Source organism: Tenrec ecaudatus, chromosome 18 (assembly GCF_050624435.1).
Source record: "Tenrec ecaudatus isolate mTenEca1 chromosome 18, mTenEca1.hap1, whole genome shotgun sequence".
NCBI lineage: Eukaryota > Metazoa > Chordata > Mammalia > Afrosoricida > Tenrecidae > Tenrec > Tenrec ecaudatus.
Window position 1 is genome coordinate 64817959 of NC_134547.1, and position 18657 is coordinate 64836615.

The window sequence follows — 18657 nt, forward strand, 5'->3', positions numbered from 1 at the left end:
GCAGTTGGGCACCATTGTGCCCCAGGGTTCCTTGGGTATAGTGTGCTCATTGCCACAGTCAGTGCCAACTTGCTGTGATCCTAGAGGACAGCGTAGAACCCCTGCCCTGTAGGGTACCCAAGGCTTTCAGCTTTCACAGAAGCAGACTTTGTCCCATGTAGCAGTCGATGGATTTGAATCACCGACCTTTGGACTTCCAGTCAAGTACTTTAGCCCCTGTGTCAGCAGGGCTCTTCAAGGTCCATTGTAAAAAAACAAACTCAATGCCCCAGAGTCGATTCCAACCCCTATCGGCTTTGCCGGACAGAATATAACTGCCCTTCTGAGTTTCTGAACCCGTGACTCTTGACAGGAATAGAAACCCCCATCTCTCTTCTGAGGAGCAGCTAGTGGTTTCAAACTGCTGATCTTGTAGTTAGCCCAACGCATAACCTCTACTCCAGCAGGGCTCCAGTATTGAGATGACTAATCCGCTTGCTTCTTTTGTCCAGTGGCATATTCTTCATTTTAGTGTTTAATCACACACCTTTTGTGTATCAGCCGGCCCATCAAGCTTTTTATCATTAGAATATTCTCAGCTTTCCTCATTACTAGTGCCATCAATAAAGATGGCTACCGTGTTGCCATGTTCTGTCTCCCCAGTGCTCCGTGATCTCACTCTTTCTCCTTCCCCTTCTTATCTACTGAACTCCAAATCTTCTTGAACCAGAGCTGAAGGAAACATTCAGATACTGCGCCTTCTTGGAAGGGGACTCCTCATTGCAATTTTAAGGAGCTTGGTATTGCTGGTGTCTTTCACTCATACTTCATGCCTGGAGGAGATTTCTCGACAATTCCTTTGGTCTCATTGCTGAGTACCTTGTATCTCTCTACTCTCTAGGGTATTTCTAGTTCTTGTCAGTAGTAATAGTAGTGATCATAGCCATGAGCTGAGGTCCGAAGCGGAAGGCCTTCCCCAGCTTGCATCTTCTTGTATTTGGGCTGCTTTAATAAAACCACCCTAAGTCCGTGGCTTGAGAGAATAGAAATGTATTATCTCCCGGTCCAAATCTTCCTGGCAAGACCTTACTTGCTGGCTCTGGCGGTGCTGTGGTTCCTTGGTGATCCTCAAGGGGCACTTGACTTCCCCCATCTCTGCATCTTATCTGCTTTTCTCTATCACAGGAGTGATTAGATTTAGAGCCCATGCTGCTGAGGGGTGATCTAATTAAAACACTTCTTTTTTCCAACAGGATTACACCCATGGCTCTGGTACGGGTTATAATGCCAACACATACTCTGGAAGGACACAGTTCAGCGAACTACACCCTAATAGTTCTGTCTTTGTACTGCTGTTGACTGCAGACAAACCCCACTCTACCCTCTTCCTCTTTCCCTGCCGTGACTTTGGCTGATACCACAGCCTCTCTCTCCCAGAAAGAGCATGCATGGCCTCTGAGTTCCAGCGCCATCAACATCTCTCTTAGAAGTGCAGCTCAGCAGGGGTTGCCTGCTGAGAAAGGGCCAGGCAAGAAGCCAGCCTGCCCGATGTTCACTTTGCCAGATAGCCAATTTCAGCCTACAGCGTTGTTGCTTGCCATGCCCAGGCTGGAGCTGAGGGTTTTGAGGAAACTGGCATAGCAGCACATATTCTGGGTCCCGGGATAGCATTGGGAGCCAACTCCTGGGACATGAAGGCCAGGGCTGTTGGCATCAGTAGACTTAAGGTACCCAGCCCAAGGCTAATGTTGTCACCCAGTCTTTGCATTTTCTTGGTTATGAGTGTCACAACCATTTGCCTGTGAGTCAGACACTATACTATGCAGGACATGATTAAGTGGTGTGTTCAAGCATTTCCCTTCTTGTCAATGAAAAATTCCCATCAGCCATATGGGCTCGCCTTCAGGAGCCCAGAAATAAACGAGTGGTCTGCACACTCGCTGCAGATCTTTCCTTCCCTCATGCAGCCCTTCTCCACCCCTGTCTCTTAACTAAACACAGATGTACACACAGTCAGTCTCTCTCTCCTCTAAAAAAGGAAAGCTGGCCGAAGACCTGGTTTCTTAAGCATACCACTAAAAACCCCCAGGGGAGAAGCAGGCCCCCCACAGGGTGGTTCCTAGCCCAGCCCTGTTTCTCCATGGGAGTCTCCTGAGGACACATCTCCTGAGGGGGCGACCCTAGGGCTGTGGTCCCTGCTGGAGTTGGAAGCAGCAAGGACCCTTTCTGTTGCTCGTGTGGAAGCCCTGCACAAATCTTGGGGGTAACCACTGCCTTTCTGCCTAGGGACTTTGTTCTTCAGGGGTGGCGGTGGGGGGCTGGTCTTCCCTTCCACTCCTTGTTGGTGAGTTTGTGAGAGTATTCTTTGGTGTTGCCCAAGTTCCAAACCATCCACCCAACAGCAGAATTGGGTGTGAAGAGCTTAGGCGTTGAGGATGGAAACAGAGGTGGGGGAGTCACATGAGAAGCAAGCATACCAGCGACATAACTAGGCATCTTCTGACCACACCCACCTGCCTCATCACCAAGCATGTCGAAAGGCATCTTCAAGTCGGTTTCCAGTTCCTGAAACCTATCTGTGTTCAACAGAACAGCCCACGGCCTGCTCCCCTGCCACCCTCAGTCCTTGCGGTGACCCAAGCCTCAGGCAGTCGTGACGCCTCCACCAGGAAGCGCAGTACTCCTGAGAGCGTTTATAGCCTCAACTTCTGGGTCCTCAGCATGCCAGCCAGGGACAGGGGACCCTGGCCACTTGTTGAGGGCTTGATTCACACCACGCGGAGCATTCATCTTCTTAGTGTTTGTAGCTCCCAGGCATCAGACCATCGTGTCCCACTCCTCTCCCCTCCCCAAACAGTCCTTTCGGCGTCTCTTTACCAGACATGGGCTCGAGGCCCAGAGAGAAGAGCCGTGCTTGGTAGCCAAAGCCGCTGGTCCTGGCATTTGCTCTCCCAGTCTTCACTTGGCTGGCATGCTGTTGCTGAGGCTCCCCCTACCAGGATTGCAGCCTGGACTCGCTGGGGCAGCAGGGCAGGCATTACGTCATCAGGCACGGGTCCATTTGCACACCCTGAAATTCTTCCCTCTGTTCCAGCTGTAGATCTCTTTATTGAGTCTCTCCTGTCCTGGTCTACAGAAAGTGAACAGGAATACATCTCTTGGTATGTGACTGGGCTTCAGCTTCTTAACTTAACAGCTCTAAAATCAGGAGGCAGCATATACTCACACACTCAACTTCATAGGCATCTTTTACTCTCTGGGAAGTTCACAATGACACTGTACAGTGGATGATGGTATCTTAGAACGACTCCTACTGCTACTGCTAACCACTGCTACCCCTACTGCTGGTTGCCCTCAAATCCATTTGCACTTGGTATGCTATGTCGACTCATCATTTTTCACTTCTTAGCCGAAGAAGTCCGTACTTTCCTTAGCTCTGCAGCTTTATCCACAAATGTCCAAGCCGGTCTGGATGCATGGCAAAATGGGCCCAGCGTTGCACTGAGGCATCTCCTACCTCAGTTGAGCTTTAGAACAGTCTGGGCAGTACCTGGGGCACTTTGTGAATAGTACTACACAGCCTGCACGAGACCGCCCACCAGTCGCCCTCCACTCCAGAAACGGTGGAAATACTCTGGGGGATGGAGTGTACCGCGCTTAGAGGGTGGAGCACACTGCTGCGAGACCCTGTGTAGGAGCTGGGTATGTGTACAGTAGGTAGAAATAGACAAACAACATCCTACAGAAGAAAATACAAACGGGCTTCTAAAAGTCCTATTAGCTTTTCATTTCCCATGGACTTTTTGAAGCCCCCTCATAGCTAAGCACAATATATTATCTTCTCAACATGCAATACAGGTTAAGAGGCAGTTGGTAGAGTTAAAAGAGCAGAGGGTGAACATGCAGGCAGAGAAGGGTTCTGGGCAGACAGTGAGTGGCTTGAATGCATCCCACCCCTCTCTCTGACTTCCAGTGCCAAACATTTCTTTTTTTTTTTTTTTTTGAGGCAACGCAGGCGGCCAGGGACCAAAGGGAGTTAGAAAGGCCCAGCTCCAGAGGAAAGTGCTAAGTGATGGAAGGGACTTCCGAAAAGTTCATGGAAAGATGCCATTGTCTTTCAATTCCACTTTTCCGTGAACTTTGTAAAGCCCCCTCCGAAGTTATGGAGGGGCTGGAAGTGGAATCGAGACACATGCCATGCACATACTAGGGGGCTCTAGCAGGAGGAAAAGAGGAAGGGAGTATGGGTCAGGCCAGGCAGGAACTAGGCTAGGGAGGATACAGTAACAGACGGTTCTCGAAGGTCAGTAGCTGAACTCAACAGAGCTCTTTTCTCCTGCCATCGTGTTGAGTGCAGGTCAAGACAGGGCTGTGCTCACTGCTGACAGAGGCTCTCAGGTCCCTGCCGCAGTGCAAGGGAACAACGCCATGACTCATGCACCAGCTATTCAAGGCGGCTGAGAAGTGGCACACGGTTCATTCTATTCACGTTTTATTGGCCACAGCAAATGGCAAAGCTGCTCCTTCAAAGAAGCAGGCAAGTGTAGCCCTGCTGTGCAGCTGAGAGGAGCCTGGCTGGGAATGTTTGGTGACCAGCCCTAGTGAAGACCCACCAGGCAAAAGAAAAGAAAGAGACGTGTAGAAAGAAATGTCCTCCAGGCTCTCTGCTCCTCCTCGTGCGACAGACAGCCACCTCTCCCATTCCCGTGCAGTCCCGGCCGCATCGGGCGCCTGGTCACCAGGGCTGCTTTCAATTCTGGCAAAGTGGATATTGTTGCCATCAATGACCCCTTCATTGATCTGAACTACATGGTCTACATGTTCCAGTATGATTCCACCCACGGCAAGTTCAAGGGCACCGTCAAGGCTGAGAATGGGAAGCTTGTTGTCAATGGGAAGGCCATCTCCATCTTCCAGGAGCGAGATCCCGCCAACATCAAGTGGGGTGAGGCTGGTGCCGAGTACGTCGTGGAGTCCACCGGTGTCTTCACCACCATGGAGAAGGCCGGGGCTCACTTGAAGGGCGGTGCCAAAAGGGTGATCATCTCTGCCCCTTCTGCCGATGCCCCCATGTTTGTGATGGACGTGAACCATGAGAAGTACGACAACTCCCTCAAGATTATCAGCAATGCCTCCTGCACCACCAACTGCTTAGCCCCCCTGGCCAAGGTCATCCATGACAATTTTGGCATCGTGGAAGGACTCATGACCACAGTCCACGCCATCACTGCCACCCAAAAGACCGTGGACGGCCCCTCTGGGAAACTCTGGCGCGATGGCCGTGGGGCTGCCCAGAACATCATCCCTGCATCTACTGGCGCTGCCAAGGCTGTGGGCAAGGTTATCCCGGAGCTGAATGGGAAACTGACTGGCATGGCCTTCCGTGTCCCCACCCCCAATGTGTCCGTCTTGGATCTCACCTGCAGCCTGGAGAAAGCTGCCAAGTCGATGACATCAAGAAGGTGGTGAAGCAGGCGTCCGATGGTCCCCTAAAGGGCATCCTGGGCTACACCGAGGACCAGGTGGTCTCCTGTGACTTCAACAGTGACACCCACTCTTCCACCTTTGATGCTGGGGCTGGCATTGCCCTCAACGACCACTTTGTCAAGCTCATTTCCTGGTATGACAATGAATTTGGCTACAGCAACAGGGTGGTGGACTTCATGGTCCACATGGCCTCCAAGGAGTAAGAACCCCCTGGACCAGCAGCCCCAGCAACAGCACTGGAGGAAGAGAGGCTCTCAGTTGCTGGGGAGTCTTTGCCCCAATTCAATCCCTTAACATACTGAGAATATAAATTCGGAACCTCCTGAAGGAAGGGGAGAGGCTTAGAGAGCCCGACCTTGTTATGCACCATCAATAAAGTACACTGTACCTAGAAAAAAAAATGTCCTCCAAACATTATGGAAATGGGCGAGCCCAAAGATCAGGCATGTGCTGGTAAAAATTAAAAACTTTTAGCTAAAGGGAAAAATATTTTGAACTTTTAGGCCAATGGATCAAATGGTTCACCGAGAGGACTGGCATCCTCTTTCCTACTTGCAACAAGGTGGGGGGTGGGGGAGAGTTCATCACCAGACTTTGTCCCCAGGAAAAAGGAGGTCCACCCAGGAAGTCCGTTTAGCTCACTACCCATGTGTTTCACAACATACCTGTCATTTCTGCCTCTGGAACTTTTCCACTTGCCAATTCCTCTGCCTGCACCATCTTTCCCCAGGTCTCTGCTCGGGTCTTGGCTCGCCTGCCACCTCAAGAGATCTTCCCTGACCATTGTTTCTAGATTACTATGTACTTCTACTCTCTTCACATCAGGTCCCACTGCTTGGCACTTTTTCCAATCAAAAATTTCAAAGGAAAAGAAAATTCGAAAGACCTGTAACCTAGGCGTGTTGTCTTCTGTTGAATTTCATTTTGATATAGCTGTCAGTACACGTCTTCCTAAATACTTCAGCTTGCATATCATAAGCCCTCCCACAACCGTGGATTATATATGCTCCACTTCCTTTATTGACCTCTCAGGTTCATTGGGAAGCTTCTTTCCCACTAACAGTACACATTCTGGCCATCAGGAGAGAACCTGTACAATGGCTTGAAATGGAAGTAGTGGGCGTGTGCTGCAGATCATTGTTTTTACAGGGTATTTTATGAGGTGGTGTGTCCTGCAGGGTCATATGTATTTCTGTAAACATATAATATGACTCCAGGGACATTTGTACTCCAGTGGTCAGTAGGATAATACTGTCCCACCAGTTATACCAGAGGTACATATGCATCCATTGCTCCTGTCCCCAGTGTCCAGGGAGACAGACATACCCAATAGAGCGATTGAGCATTCATTCCATTCACTGATAAAATGTTTCTGTTTTCAAAAAAAAAAACTTTTTTTAAAGAAAGACAAAATTTAATTCGGTCATGAAAAATTTAACGAGTTCATTATTTGTTCACCAGGGTTTTTTTTTCTGGTTCAGGGTTTTATTTACATACCATGTGTTCACAAACCAAGAGTTATTACACTCAGCTTTGACTAATGAACATACACTCTCTCGTGATATAAAATATTCCCATCTGTACCGAAAGTTTTCTCACATCCTTCAGTCAGTCTCCACTCTCAATCCTTCCCACCCTCTCCCTAAGAGAGAACCACAGTTTTAATTTCTTTTCTCCTTTATAGATTAGTTGGGAGCCCAGGTAGTGAAGTGGTTGGCTGCTAACCGGAAGGTGGCATTTTGAACCCACTAGCCATTCCACCGGACGAATACATACTGCTTCCTTAAACACGGCCACCTCAGGAGCCGGGTGGACCAGCTCTACCCTGTCCTGGAGGCTGCTGTGAGCCAGACTGGACTGCATGGCATGGGGGTTGACTTTGGAGCAGACCTTTTTCAAAAGCGGTCGTGCCGTTATTCACACCCACCAACGACACGTGAGCATTCCAGTTGCTCTGTGTCCTCACCGACATTGAATGTTGTCTTTTCCATTTTATTGCCTGCATCTTCATCGCTCTTCAGTTGCTAGGGAGGCAGATACTATCCGATACAGTGTGTGATTGCGTCTGTGTGTCGGGCTTCTGGGGTCTCTTGGCTATAGATCAAATCCACAGAGGCAGAATCTAGAAGTGTTGAGAGAGGCAAAGGTCAGAATACCCAAGACAATGCTCCCAAGGACAGAGAGACCCACACCTCAGCACGAGTTTCCAGTTACTTCTTTGAGACATGTATGTGTGTGGGCATGTACATGTCTGTGTGCTCATGTACAAGGAGCAGGTGTGCATGCAGCCGCTGTTCTAGGGACACGTCTGTTAGGCAATTGGGTGATCCGGTGTCACTCCTGTGTTTCCAGGTATAATGGATCCCACTTAATAACATTCATGAGGTCCCGTTAGTTGACATTTTCTTTTCTTTTTTTCTGGACCCCGACCCGCCCGCACCTCAGTTGACATTTTCACCACCAGGATGTGATACGGGAAGATCATGGCTGGTAACCGGGAACTGAACAGTGGATGGGGAGTCACTGGGGCAGCAGGAGGCGCTGTGTGAGCTCCTGGGCTGAAGGGAGCCCACCTCATCCTCCTTGCTGCGTGGGATAGGAGGTCTTAGCTGAATGGTGTGGTTTCTATTACCCTGGTGATTCTTTTGGATCTTCCTTTGGGTGATTCCAGAGACAGACAGAACTGGGGCAGCTGTTAAAATAGTGCATCAGCATCAGGGAAGGAGGGGAGAGAAAGTGGAGCAATATACAGTAAGCACATGGGCCGCCTGAGAAATCAGGTCTTAAAGGAGAAGATGGCTGCTTTTTGGAAAATGAGAGGTCTACTGGAAACTCGCAGGGGCAGGGCAATTTTCCCCTGTCTAATAGGGTCACTATCAGCCCTCTGATCACAGACTTTGTACTGCAAGGTGCTGAATGGTGCAGTGGGTCAGGCAGAAGATCTAGCCAAGAGTTCCTAAAGACTGGACACCAGTGCTGCCCTTCCTCGGTTGCTGCTGCCAGTCACGAGTAGGAAGGGCTGAGGGGCTGATTCAATTGACCCAGGAAAGGAAGGGCTTGATGCACAACTTCCTTGGCGGCTCACTTCTAAGGGAGAGAGCTTGACCCTGAATCCAAGAGCCTGTACTGGTGGTATGCATAGACTACCCTCTCTTGGGTGCTCATTGCCTGCCAGAGGGTCTCCACTCCCACAAGGTACTCTGCTGGCGGCTCTCTTCCCCAGGGAGAAATGGAGCAGCTGAGCTAAGGAGTAGCGGGGAAACAAGGACTTCCCAACTCCTCCCGGTCGGAGGAGAGGGACGGTGGATCAGGCAGCCTGTGCAGCCCAGCAGGCACAGAACTGGTCGCCTGCAGACAAGAGTCCCCATGCCGGTCTGCCATGCATCCTATGCCCTCTGCTTGGCAAGTCTGACAGGAAAAAGGTCACAAATGGTGTGACTCTCCTTCCTGCAGCTCACCCAAGCTTTGTCAACGGCAAACACCAGAAGCACAATACACATAGAAAGTGCCTTTGTGCCTTTGGAAGACAGTCCGACTGGGGCACCTGCTGGCTGCTCAGGTGGCTCCCAGGCTGGTGGGGTGGGGGAAGAGCCTGGGCCTTCGATGTATTAGGGCAGGTCCTGAGGTCTCTCCTTCCGGAGGAAAGCAAAGCCTCCGGAGTATCTGGCAAAACCACATAGACCGGAGGGTTTTGCGGATCGTCATTTGCAGAGTCATTTTTAATTTGCTTCGTCGGACTCCTTTCAAAACCAGTGTCTGCACTTTCTAGTTCCTAACCTCCACAGGGCTGCTGTGCTGACTGGCGCCCGGCGAGGCTGAGAGAAGACAGAGTAGGCTGTGGGTCCGGCTCCTCCATCCATTGGGGACCTTCCAGGAAGGGTAGCGGCATTTGTTCCACCCCACCCCCCACCTCCGCTGTGCTTCCCACATCTTTCTGTCCCGCTCACCTTTTGCCCTTTTTATTCCATTTAAAGGTAATTTGCAGACTCAGCGTCTCCTAACAGTCCTGTGGGCGCGGAGCCAAGTGGAAGGCAGAACACATTCCTTCCATGCTGGACAATTTCCAAGAAAAGTTTTTTTTGGGAGGTTTATTTTAGTGTATCTAGTGCCATGGGCACTTCGGGAGAATTGCTGGAATGATACAGAGGATTAGGAATTCGTACTTAGTTACTCTACCTGGCGGTTGAGTCGTGCCTGTTCTCCCCCACCCCCGCTTCTCAGGCAGCCCCAGCTAGTGGTCAAAGGAGTAGGTGGCTGAGCAGGTTTTCTTCTGCGGGTGTGGAGTGCTGGTTTCTGCCTTCTCCTTCTCTGCTAAATCAAGTTCATGGCAGTACCAACCACCTTCTGTGGTGAGAAGACATAAGACACAGCGCCACAAATGCAAGCCCTTCTCTATTACCATGTGCTGTGCTGCAGAAGCTACACAGGGTCTGTTGTTTGCACTGTGCTCTGGAGGTTCAGATGAGGCAGAGATGGGAGCCCACAGGGGTGGCCAGAGAAGAGGCCAAGGTGCCCTTCCTTGTCTGTAGTTTTATTGGTCTGTACTGCCCACCTAAACCTTCTCCGTGCCTTCCTCCTGTTATATGCTATCCGGCTGAGGGGAAGACAATTAGCGCCGTGAATTTCCCCAATACCTATCTATTGAAGGTTTTTATTGTGGATTAGGTGAAGATATACAGGGCAGAGCAGCAATTTGACATTTAACAATCCCTACATTTGGTTTCCATTGCGGTCTCCGGTAACACCACCTATTCCGGTCTTTCCTTCCAACAGTTTTATTGGCGTATGATTCACAAGTCATGGAATTCAGTTAGTTCAATCACGTTAAGAAGAGTTGTGACTTCCCCACTTTTTAGATGAGAACGTTAAGGCCCAGGCGGGGTAGGTGCCTGACAAGGTCCTTCAGGCCGGCAAGCTTGGGCCATCTTTGCCCTTCCCACTCTCAGAACAGACCTGGGGAGGTTGGCTACTCGAGCCTTACCCAAAAGGCCAGCCCAGCGACGCGTGAAGCCAGTGGTGGTGACCCTGGCGCAGGTCGACTTTGTGTCTCTTCCGTGTCCTCCTGTGTCCTCTCCGGCTCTCGCCCACCTCTTTCCTGCAAATGCGGTGGGGGAACACTTCCTTTCTGGCTAGAGAGAACTCTGGGCAGGGAATCTAGTCTCAACCTGCCGCTTCCCTAGACCACTCATTGGCCTTGCTGGACCCGGGTTCTTGCCTGTACAATGAGGAAGACCATCGTTAGGTGGCAGTGGGTCTGTCCCAACTCAGCAACGTTGTGTACTCCAGAACGACAAAGCGGTTGCCAGTCTTGGCTCGTCCTGGCCATCGTTGCTGTGTTTGAGCTCCACCGTTCACCCACGGTCAGTCCAAGGCCTCGAAGGTCACCGTTTTTACGGACCCTCTATTTCATCAAGCATGGATGTCCTTCTGCAAGGACAGTCCTTTCGGATAGTTTGTCCAAAATAAGTGAGATGAAGTCTCGGCATGCTCACTGTGTAAGGAGCATTCTGGTTGTACTTTCAGGACAGTCACTTGTTCTTCTGGCAGCCCTTGGTGGGTTAAATAGTCCTCAAATGTATCACTCTCTTCGCCGGTCGTCCTTATTGATTGTTCAGCTTTTTCAAGTGTCTACCAATTTTTCTAGAATCTGAGTGTCTCATGACATTCTGTACCAGAGTGGCTTACTTCCCCGTCCCATGGCTGTAATTTGACCCCCTGCCCTGCACAGAGGAATTAAAGTGTTACAGTACAGAGACTAATGAAGCTCTTACAGGGATAACCTTAGCGCTGCCCTAAGTTATCAGAAAATTAAGTAATGTCTGGTAGTTAAGGCTTCTCATCAGTAACAAGCCACTTTGACACCCACAGTCAATGTGTCGAATCCAAGTGAGAGAGAACCTGGTCCAGGCAGGGCACATTTGTCCTGATCTGCCCACAGCTTGCTCTCAGCCTTCCGACCACAGACAGGCACTCGCCTCAAAGGTTTAAACTACCCAACCTTGGCCTTTTGAGTTTAAAGCCATTTATGTGAATGAGTCTCTGCAGATGACGAAACCCTGCATTTCCCAATGGCAGGCCATTCTGAGGCTTGTTGAAGCTAAGCATGGAGGCCCATCTCCAGAAAGGGGCGTTTAGTGTAGACACAGAGCATTATGCTCAGACTCCCCAGAGTCCCTGGACAGAGAAGAGCTGCCCCAGAGGGTCTCCAAGGCTCTCATCTATACCGAAGCAGACAGCTGCAGCTCTCCCACCCACACTCCCGCAGCGGGCCGGTGGGTTTGAACTGCCAGCCTTCCATTAGCAGCCGGACACTTACCCACGGGGCCACCAGGGCTCCTCTCTGTAACGATAGCTTCTTTACAACATCACTGTCCATCTGTCCACCAAGCAGGTGACACTGGGCCTGCAGGTTTCTAGGCAGGGGTGGAAAATAACCAGCCTGGCATATTTTAGTTCCGAAGCACTGGAGTGGGCTTCTCTGCCCAGCCCCCCTCCCCCCTTGTACATGCACACACACCTCCTGACTGTTGCTAGTGAATTGAAACCCTCCAGAGGACAGGAAATAAAGCTTCCTCAAACTGGCCAGTGCCCTTGGACTGGTGGCCTTCCCACGATGTTGTAGCCAAACAACTACGATTCCAAGACCTCTGTGGATGAACGGGGCGGGGTGGATGGGGACTCTGTGTGGGCACGGAACTGCCGTATCCATACTCAACCGGGGCTTTACATGTTCTGTGTGGGTCTACAGCGGGGGTGGGGGTGTCATTAACACATCTAGTGGGAGTGCACTTAGAGAGGACCTTAAGGCCCTGGGTGGCAAAAGCAGTTTGCGCATGGTCTCTAACTGCCATGTTACCAGCTTCAGGCCACCCTCAGGCGAAGTGGAGACGACCTAAGGGCCGCACTCCTAAGTTCCTGCACTGGAAACCATGTGCTGTGCACCTGTGCCCTGACGCACATGGGCCCCCGTGACCTGAGAGCCACCCGTTGGCAATAGTTATGGCAAAACAGAGGGCCTCTCGCGCCCCAGGGGGGAGGGCGCCTGGCTTCCAGGGTCGGCACCCCCAGCTGACACAGCCTTTGCCTCTTCTACAGAAATAGCAAGGCAGCTGCGCGGCGGGCGTTGGTGAGCGTGGGTTGGGGGCTGTGCAGTAGAAGGATCTTAAACACTCTGGTTTGGGGGCCTTTGATTCCACGCCTCTTTGTTTTCATCTCCCACTGTACACCCATGGGTAAGGGTCTGAAAGCAAAGCTCAAGTCGGAGGTGATGACGCATGCTCGATCTCCAGGGTAGACGCAGGGCAGCGGCGCACATGTGCAAGTGCAGACCCTGGAGGCTCCTCTCCATGGGAGGCGTAAACAGGTCCTCTGTGTCTCCGCCCACCATGTCTGGAGAAGACACTTAACCCTGCTTCCTCTCATCCAGGTTTCAAGTGCCCCATCTGCTCCAAGTCCGTGGCATCTGACGAGATGGAAATGCACTTTATCATGTGTCTGAGCAAACCACGCCTCTCCTACAACGGTAAGCCTCTCCACCCCCACACCAGGCGTGGGGCCAGAGCGCTCTGTGGGAGCCTTTTCCCAGGGCCTCCCCAGCCTTGCATGTCTCTGGGCCGTGCTCATGCCTCCGTGGTGATAAGGAACCAGGCAGGCCTAGAGTCAGTTCAGCTAGCTCAGTTCAACCACCAGCACTTTCGTCCGCACCCTCCATTCTATGGGCCATTCCTTCACCCCGTCACACACCTGCCTGTGGTGTGCCCAAGATGCGCTCTGAGCAGCAGAGGGCCCCAGAGGGAATCCCCTGTCTCCGGGAAGGGTCTTCCTTGGGTGGTGTGGCTAGTCTTCTCCTCATCCATTCCATTCTGTGAGCATTCGGCAGTGTTTGGGCCCAGTTGGCAATAAGAAATCCACAGTGCTGCCTGACCAGGAGTCTGTCTCGAGGCCAGCAGTGAGTAGTAGTGGGGGACAGGTGTCTGTGAATCCAAAGTCAGATAGCATGACACCGCTGCACCCAGTGAGTGTGCATGACCGCTGGGTGCATCGGGGGTAGGGGTCCGAGTTGAAATACCACCCCTGCCCCTTGTGGACATGTTGCTCAGGGTAGCAGAGCTTCTCGGTTTTCTGGTCCACCAAATTGGGTGGTTGATGGCCGTGGTGTCTCCAGTTTGACGACAGTATCTGAATTGATGACACCACAGTCATCACCGCTGCTGGAGGCCCTGGAGTTCTCACCGCGCATGGGGCCGGCACCTCTGTGGTCCTCCTTGACTTCAGACCAAGTTCATGAGAGAGCCTTGTCTTCTAAGAGAACAGACACCAGTCGGACCCACCCTCATATCAGTCCTGTGGCTTCTAGCCTCTGAGGGCTGGGTTCGAGGGGATCCTCCCCACAGGCCTGACCGTGGCCTCCTGCCCTGCCCACTATCTCTGAGACCAGAGTCCTCCTCTTCCCACCCAGAACCAGCCCAGGGTGGCCCTGGAGAGCCTATCACTTTCCAGGTGGCTCCTGGGAAATGGGCAGGAGGGGAAGGATTTGCATGCCTCTCCAGAGACCTCATCTACTCTTGATGGTCAGAAAGTTCTAAGTGCTGGTTGCCTTGTTACCCACTGGTTACCCAGCTGCAGGCAGTCTGATAACTTTGTCAGGGTGGAGACCAGCGCAGGAGACTCGGAGCCCTGTGCCTGCCCCCAGTGGGGCTTTTCCTTCACAACCCAAATGGTGCCAGCGAAGCATCTTCTTGTTTCTCCAGGCCACCACCCTCTGACTCTTGTTCCTGAGCCTCCTAACACGCATGCTTGTGTGTGTGTGTGTTCCGTTGAGGGTCCTCAAGCCCAGCTTTGTCCCTGTCCCCATCTCTGCCTTGGACCACAGGGGCAAAAGAGTCCTCTCCTATGGCCTCACTGACTGTATTCACACATCTGCCCACATGTGTGGGGCTGGCACGCCGACCGCGCCGTAGACACTGTCTTTGCTGTACTAAGAACACAAAGACGCCTCAGAGAGCCTGGCCGTTGGACTCATCTGGGAGGGCAGCAGTGGAGGCAGAGTCCTCCTGGGGCCACCCAGGAAGGGGCTCCCCACACCCCATTTGGAGAACAGAAGAAGGTGCACTGTGCACCTGATATCCAAGTGGCAGTATCCTCTTCCGGTTGGCCCCTGAGCTCGTTAACAAGCACAAGTCCGTCCTTTGACAAACCGGTAGAAGGGGCCCACCCCTGTCCCTTTCACCGTGACCTGCTTAGGAGCCCAGACCTGGCTGCCCAGCTTATAGCTGAAGTAGAAGTCTTGCTCCTCCTGTTTCCCACGTCATCCCCACCCTCCTCAAGACCTGCGTTTCAGGAGGGCCTGGAAAGCCAGGGGTCTCTCTGCAAAAGTCAGCCTTTGACCACCAGAGGCAAAGTTGTATCCAGTGGTGAGGTCGTTGGACTTTACCTTACAATGAAGAAAGAGCTTGAGAAACAATGGTGTGGCCCCTCAGGGGCCCTAGGAGGGGCACTGATGGCGTAGCAGATTACGTGGTGGGCTGCTGACCACGAGATCAGTAGTTTGAAACCACCAGCTCCTCCACGGGAGAAAAAGGAGGCTTCCTACTCCAATAGAGAGCTGTAGCCTCAGAAACCCACAGGGGCAGTTCTGCTAGGTCCTGTCAGGTCACTGTGAGTCGGCATCCACTCCGTGACAGTGAGTGCGTTTTAGAGTGGGCCCTAGGAAGACACATAGTCAGCCGTCACTGCATGACCCCCTCCCATTCAGGCATTGGCCTCCTAAAGACACCACGACATCTGAACATTCGGCTGTGCAGAGTTTTACAGGGTGTTGAAAACATGAAGGACACATCCTAGGGAACCACGGCTGGTCGAGGGCCAGCCCCCCTGTTCAGACAGTCCTTTCCTGTAAACACTAGAGACCAGGGCTTCCCCATCAGCTCTCTCTCAGCATCGTCACGAAGCTCCTCCAGGGCCTGAAGCCTCCCTGGTCAGGAAGTGTGGCCTTCCTGCCAGTCTCCGAACCACTGTCCATCATCCCGGCCTCCGCTGCCCCACTTCTGTTACAAAGAACAGTTGTGAAGAGACTAAAGGAGCCCGGGAGGGTTGAGCTCCTGGGGTATTTCTGGGAAGGGAGGGCAAGAGGCTTTTTTAATGGGGAGGAAAGAAGTGCTAGCTCTCCTACTCCTTCCCCTTCCTGGGGACTGCCCCTCGGCTCGCGCAGATAGCTACACGTACACCTTCCACGATTTCTGGTCCCGACTGGGGATTTCTAAGGAGATTGTCCGTGGTGATGCAATCTGAAATGTCGTTCCCCACCAGCGGAGAGCGTGGACACCGTTGAACACGGGCGAGCAGACAGTTGTAGTTTTCTCATTGGGAGGGTGGCCTGGGCAGTGGGCTGGACAGCCTCTAGGAGTCCCCTGCCAGATTTGAATCTGCCTCGGGAAAGGCAGGGCTAGTTTAACTGGTTCACCCAGTACCCAGTGCTCCTTTGCTGGGTGCCCGGCCACCTGGCAGTGACCACACTACACCATATAGGAGGGGCAGGGAGAGGTTGATCCTCCAGCGTGGCTTGCTCCCAGTACACTGTGAGACCATGAGCCACATGGGAAAGGGTATTGGGTGGTTGTGGTCAACCAGAGTGGGCCACTGTTCCTCCTCTCTCCATCCCATGGAGGGGAGTGGGGTGGCTGACTTTGCTTCAAGCACCAGAGAATCCTCGTGGTCGGGGGCTTGGATACAGGACCAATCAGGGTTCCTGACCCCCGCTTCGGCCAGCGCAAGTTGCTTCACCTTCAGGGGCCCTGGAGTGGCTCTTGGTCAGATGGGCTACCTAAGGAGAGGGGGCCTGGCTTCTGTAAAAGCAGAAGTCTGCCTGGTCTGCTCCTGGCTGTTGACATACCCACTGCCACCAGCCCATTCTGACTTAGGGCTGCCCTGATGGGGCTTCCCATGGCTCCGGTCCACCTTGTAAGGAGCAGACTGGCGGATTTGAACCACTGGCCTGTGGTCAGCATCCGACTGCCTCCCTGCAGCGCTCCAAGGCCCTTTTGCCGGCCACCAGACACATGCCAGCAGCTGTGTCTTCTGCTCTGGGGCGCCTGCCAGCCCAGCCGGTTTTGGGTGGGCACCACAGCCACGCCGAAGCCTGGCTGGAGTCAGGTGCCTGTGGAGGTGCCCTTGTGTGCCTTCTGGGAGGAGAGTGGGGGGGCTGGGCTACCCCAGGTTGACCAGGCTGGGTGAATGAGAGTCAGAGGGCGGAAGCAGAGATGGTGGTGGTGGGCTGTCACACAAAGTTGCTAGCTCTCTGCTGCTGCTGCCACATCTGTCCTTGCACACCCGTGTGCCCCGCTGTCCCCTCTCACCCTCTGGGCTCTCACTGACAGTTAGGTGGGTGCCTCATGGGCATGCAGCTGCGGATGGGGGTGCTCTTTCCCCCATCATCCCTCTCTGTCTGCAGAGCAAGCCTCCTACACTTCCCACAAAGGGTGCCAGCAAGGCCCTGCCCTTCCTCCCCTCTCAACCCTGGGCACTGGCTCTGCACTCAGGCTGGAAATGAGGTTGGTGCACGGGGACCTGGGTCCCTGTCTCCTCTCAGGTGCGAGGTTCCCCCAGGGCCTTAACTGCCACCAGACCCAGGGGGACAGTTTGTGCTGTCCCATGCAGCTGCCTTGGCTCCTGCCACTGCCCCCCCCCCCCACACACACACCACCACCAGCAAGCCACCAGGCATATGTATGGCCGAGGCCCCTTCATGCGGCCAGCAGTTGTGGGGGCCATGGCGGTGTCTGGCAGAGCTGTCCATCGGTGGGAGGGAAAAAAAAAGGTGAGCAAGCCAAGGGTGAGAGTGTAGCTCCCTAGAATGTGGCCTATTCTCTCTGAGCACCCACGTTCCAGCCCTCCCTCTGCCCCACTCATATATCCACACGGGACTGGAAGGTGCTGTCTGTGGGATAGCCGGGCACTCGTGCCACCTGGTCTTACAAGGAAAGGCAGGGAGGAGGCTTGGGGTTAGATCTGAATTTAGATCCGGCCTCAGCGGCTTGGGTCCCCCCAGCTCCCGCCTTCCTCGAGCTGTGTTCTGAAGGTGAGGGCAGAGGCTGTGCTGGTGTAGAGCTGGGCCTGCAGCAGGAGTGGGAGTACTGACAGGTCAGGCTGGAGCTACAGGAGGGAGCCTGCCAGCCCTGCCCCACCACAGTCCCCATGCTCCCATTCTGATGGGAGGGACAGATAACTGACACAGGCCCACGGTGGGCGGTGACATTGGCTTGCTTTGCTCACCAGGGCATGAGGAGCTAGGAAAGGCTGGCAGTGCAGCCTGGTCCCCCAGAGGAGGCTGCCCACAGGGGCCCAGTTGCTGTGTGTTCGGGCCCTTGTCTTTGTGCTGCTGCGACATCTCGGCTGTGAACTCCCCTCCCAGCGGGCAGTAGGCTCCCGTCCTGAGTGGACGTCTCCTGGGAGCTGGCTGATGGCCGCCCTGCAGTCATGGTTACTTCCCTGCTCGCTCCTGGGGACACCCATAGTCCCGGGAGTGGGCAGGATGTTTTGGTTACCCACTCCAACCTTGGCTGGCTGTGGGGCGAAGGCTGCCCCTGGGCATAGTGCTAGTTGTGGGCCTGGCTCTCGAAGGTCATCAGACTCCAAGGGCGGGACTCCTGTCACTCCCAGGAGCCTCCCCCACTCAGTGGCCCCACATCCAGTGCGAGCCTGGCAGGACTCCTCATTATGCTCACACCCAGACCAGCTGGAAGGTGCAGCGCTGCCCAGTACGTGGTGCAGGGATGATCGGTTGGTAGGGAGAAGGCTGTCCCCAACCCTGTGTGCACAGGAAGTGCAGTTTGTCCTGGGGGGAAAGTGGGCCACCGCCTGCTTGAGCAGAGCAGAGCCAACCCAGGGATGTTGGGGAAGGAAGCCCCTAGCCGGTCTCCACCCAGCTCCACCTGGCCTGGATCCCGGCCAGCTCCCGGGTTTGTCGGGATGTTTGGCAACTTAAAAATGTCAAATAAGCGGCCACGTCAAACAAGTTTTGCTGTGCGTCCGTATGTCCGCTGCGCTTTCTCACCTGTCTGTCTGCCCTTTATCCTCTGTCTGTCCACCACCGTACCCTTTTGATGTGTTCCAGAGGAAACACCGGCATACCTTTTTTAAAAGGTAGTTAAAGTCATTTATTTATGGTGAGTCTGTAATGGTTCTGCGGGTCTG

At 53.4% G+C, this 18657-nt stretch overlaps 1 protein-coding gene and 1 pseudogene across 4 annotated transcripts in view; both read left to right on the top strand.

Moving 5' to 3' along the window:
- The window catches only part of ZNRF1 (zinc and ring finger 1), a 97828-nt gene that overhangs the window by 73515 nt on the left and 5656 nt on the right, over positions 1 to 18657 (top strand). For all 4 annotated transcript variants that reach the window (XM_075538053.1, XM_075538054.1, XM_075538055.1 and 1 more), the window contains exon 2: positions 12893 to 12988. In XM_075538053.1, coding sequence (XP_075394168.1) covers positions 12893 to 12988 — 96 coding nt within the window. The remainder of the gene's footprint in view (positions 1 to 12892; positions 12989 to 18657) is intronic.
- On the top strand, positions 3880 to 5719 carry LOC142432538 (glyceraldehyde-3-phosphate dehydrogenase pseudogene; annotated as a pseudogene).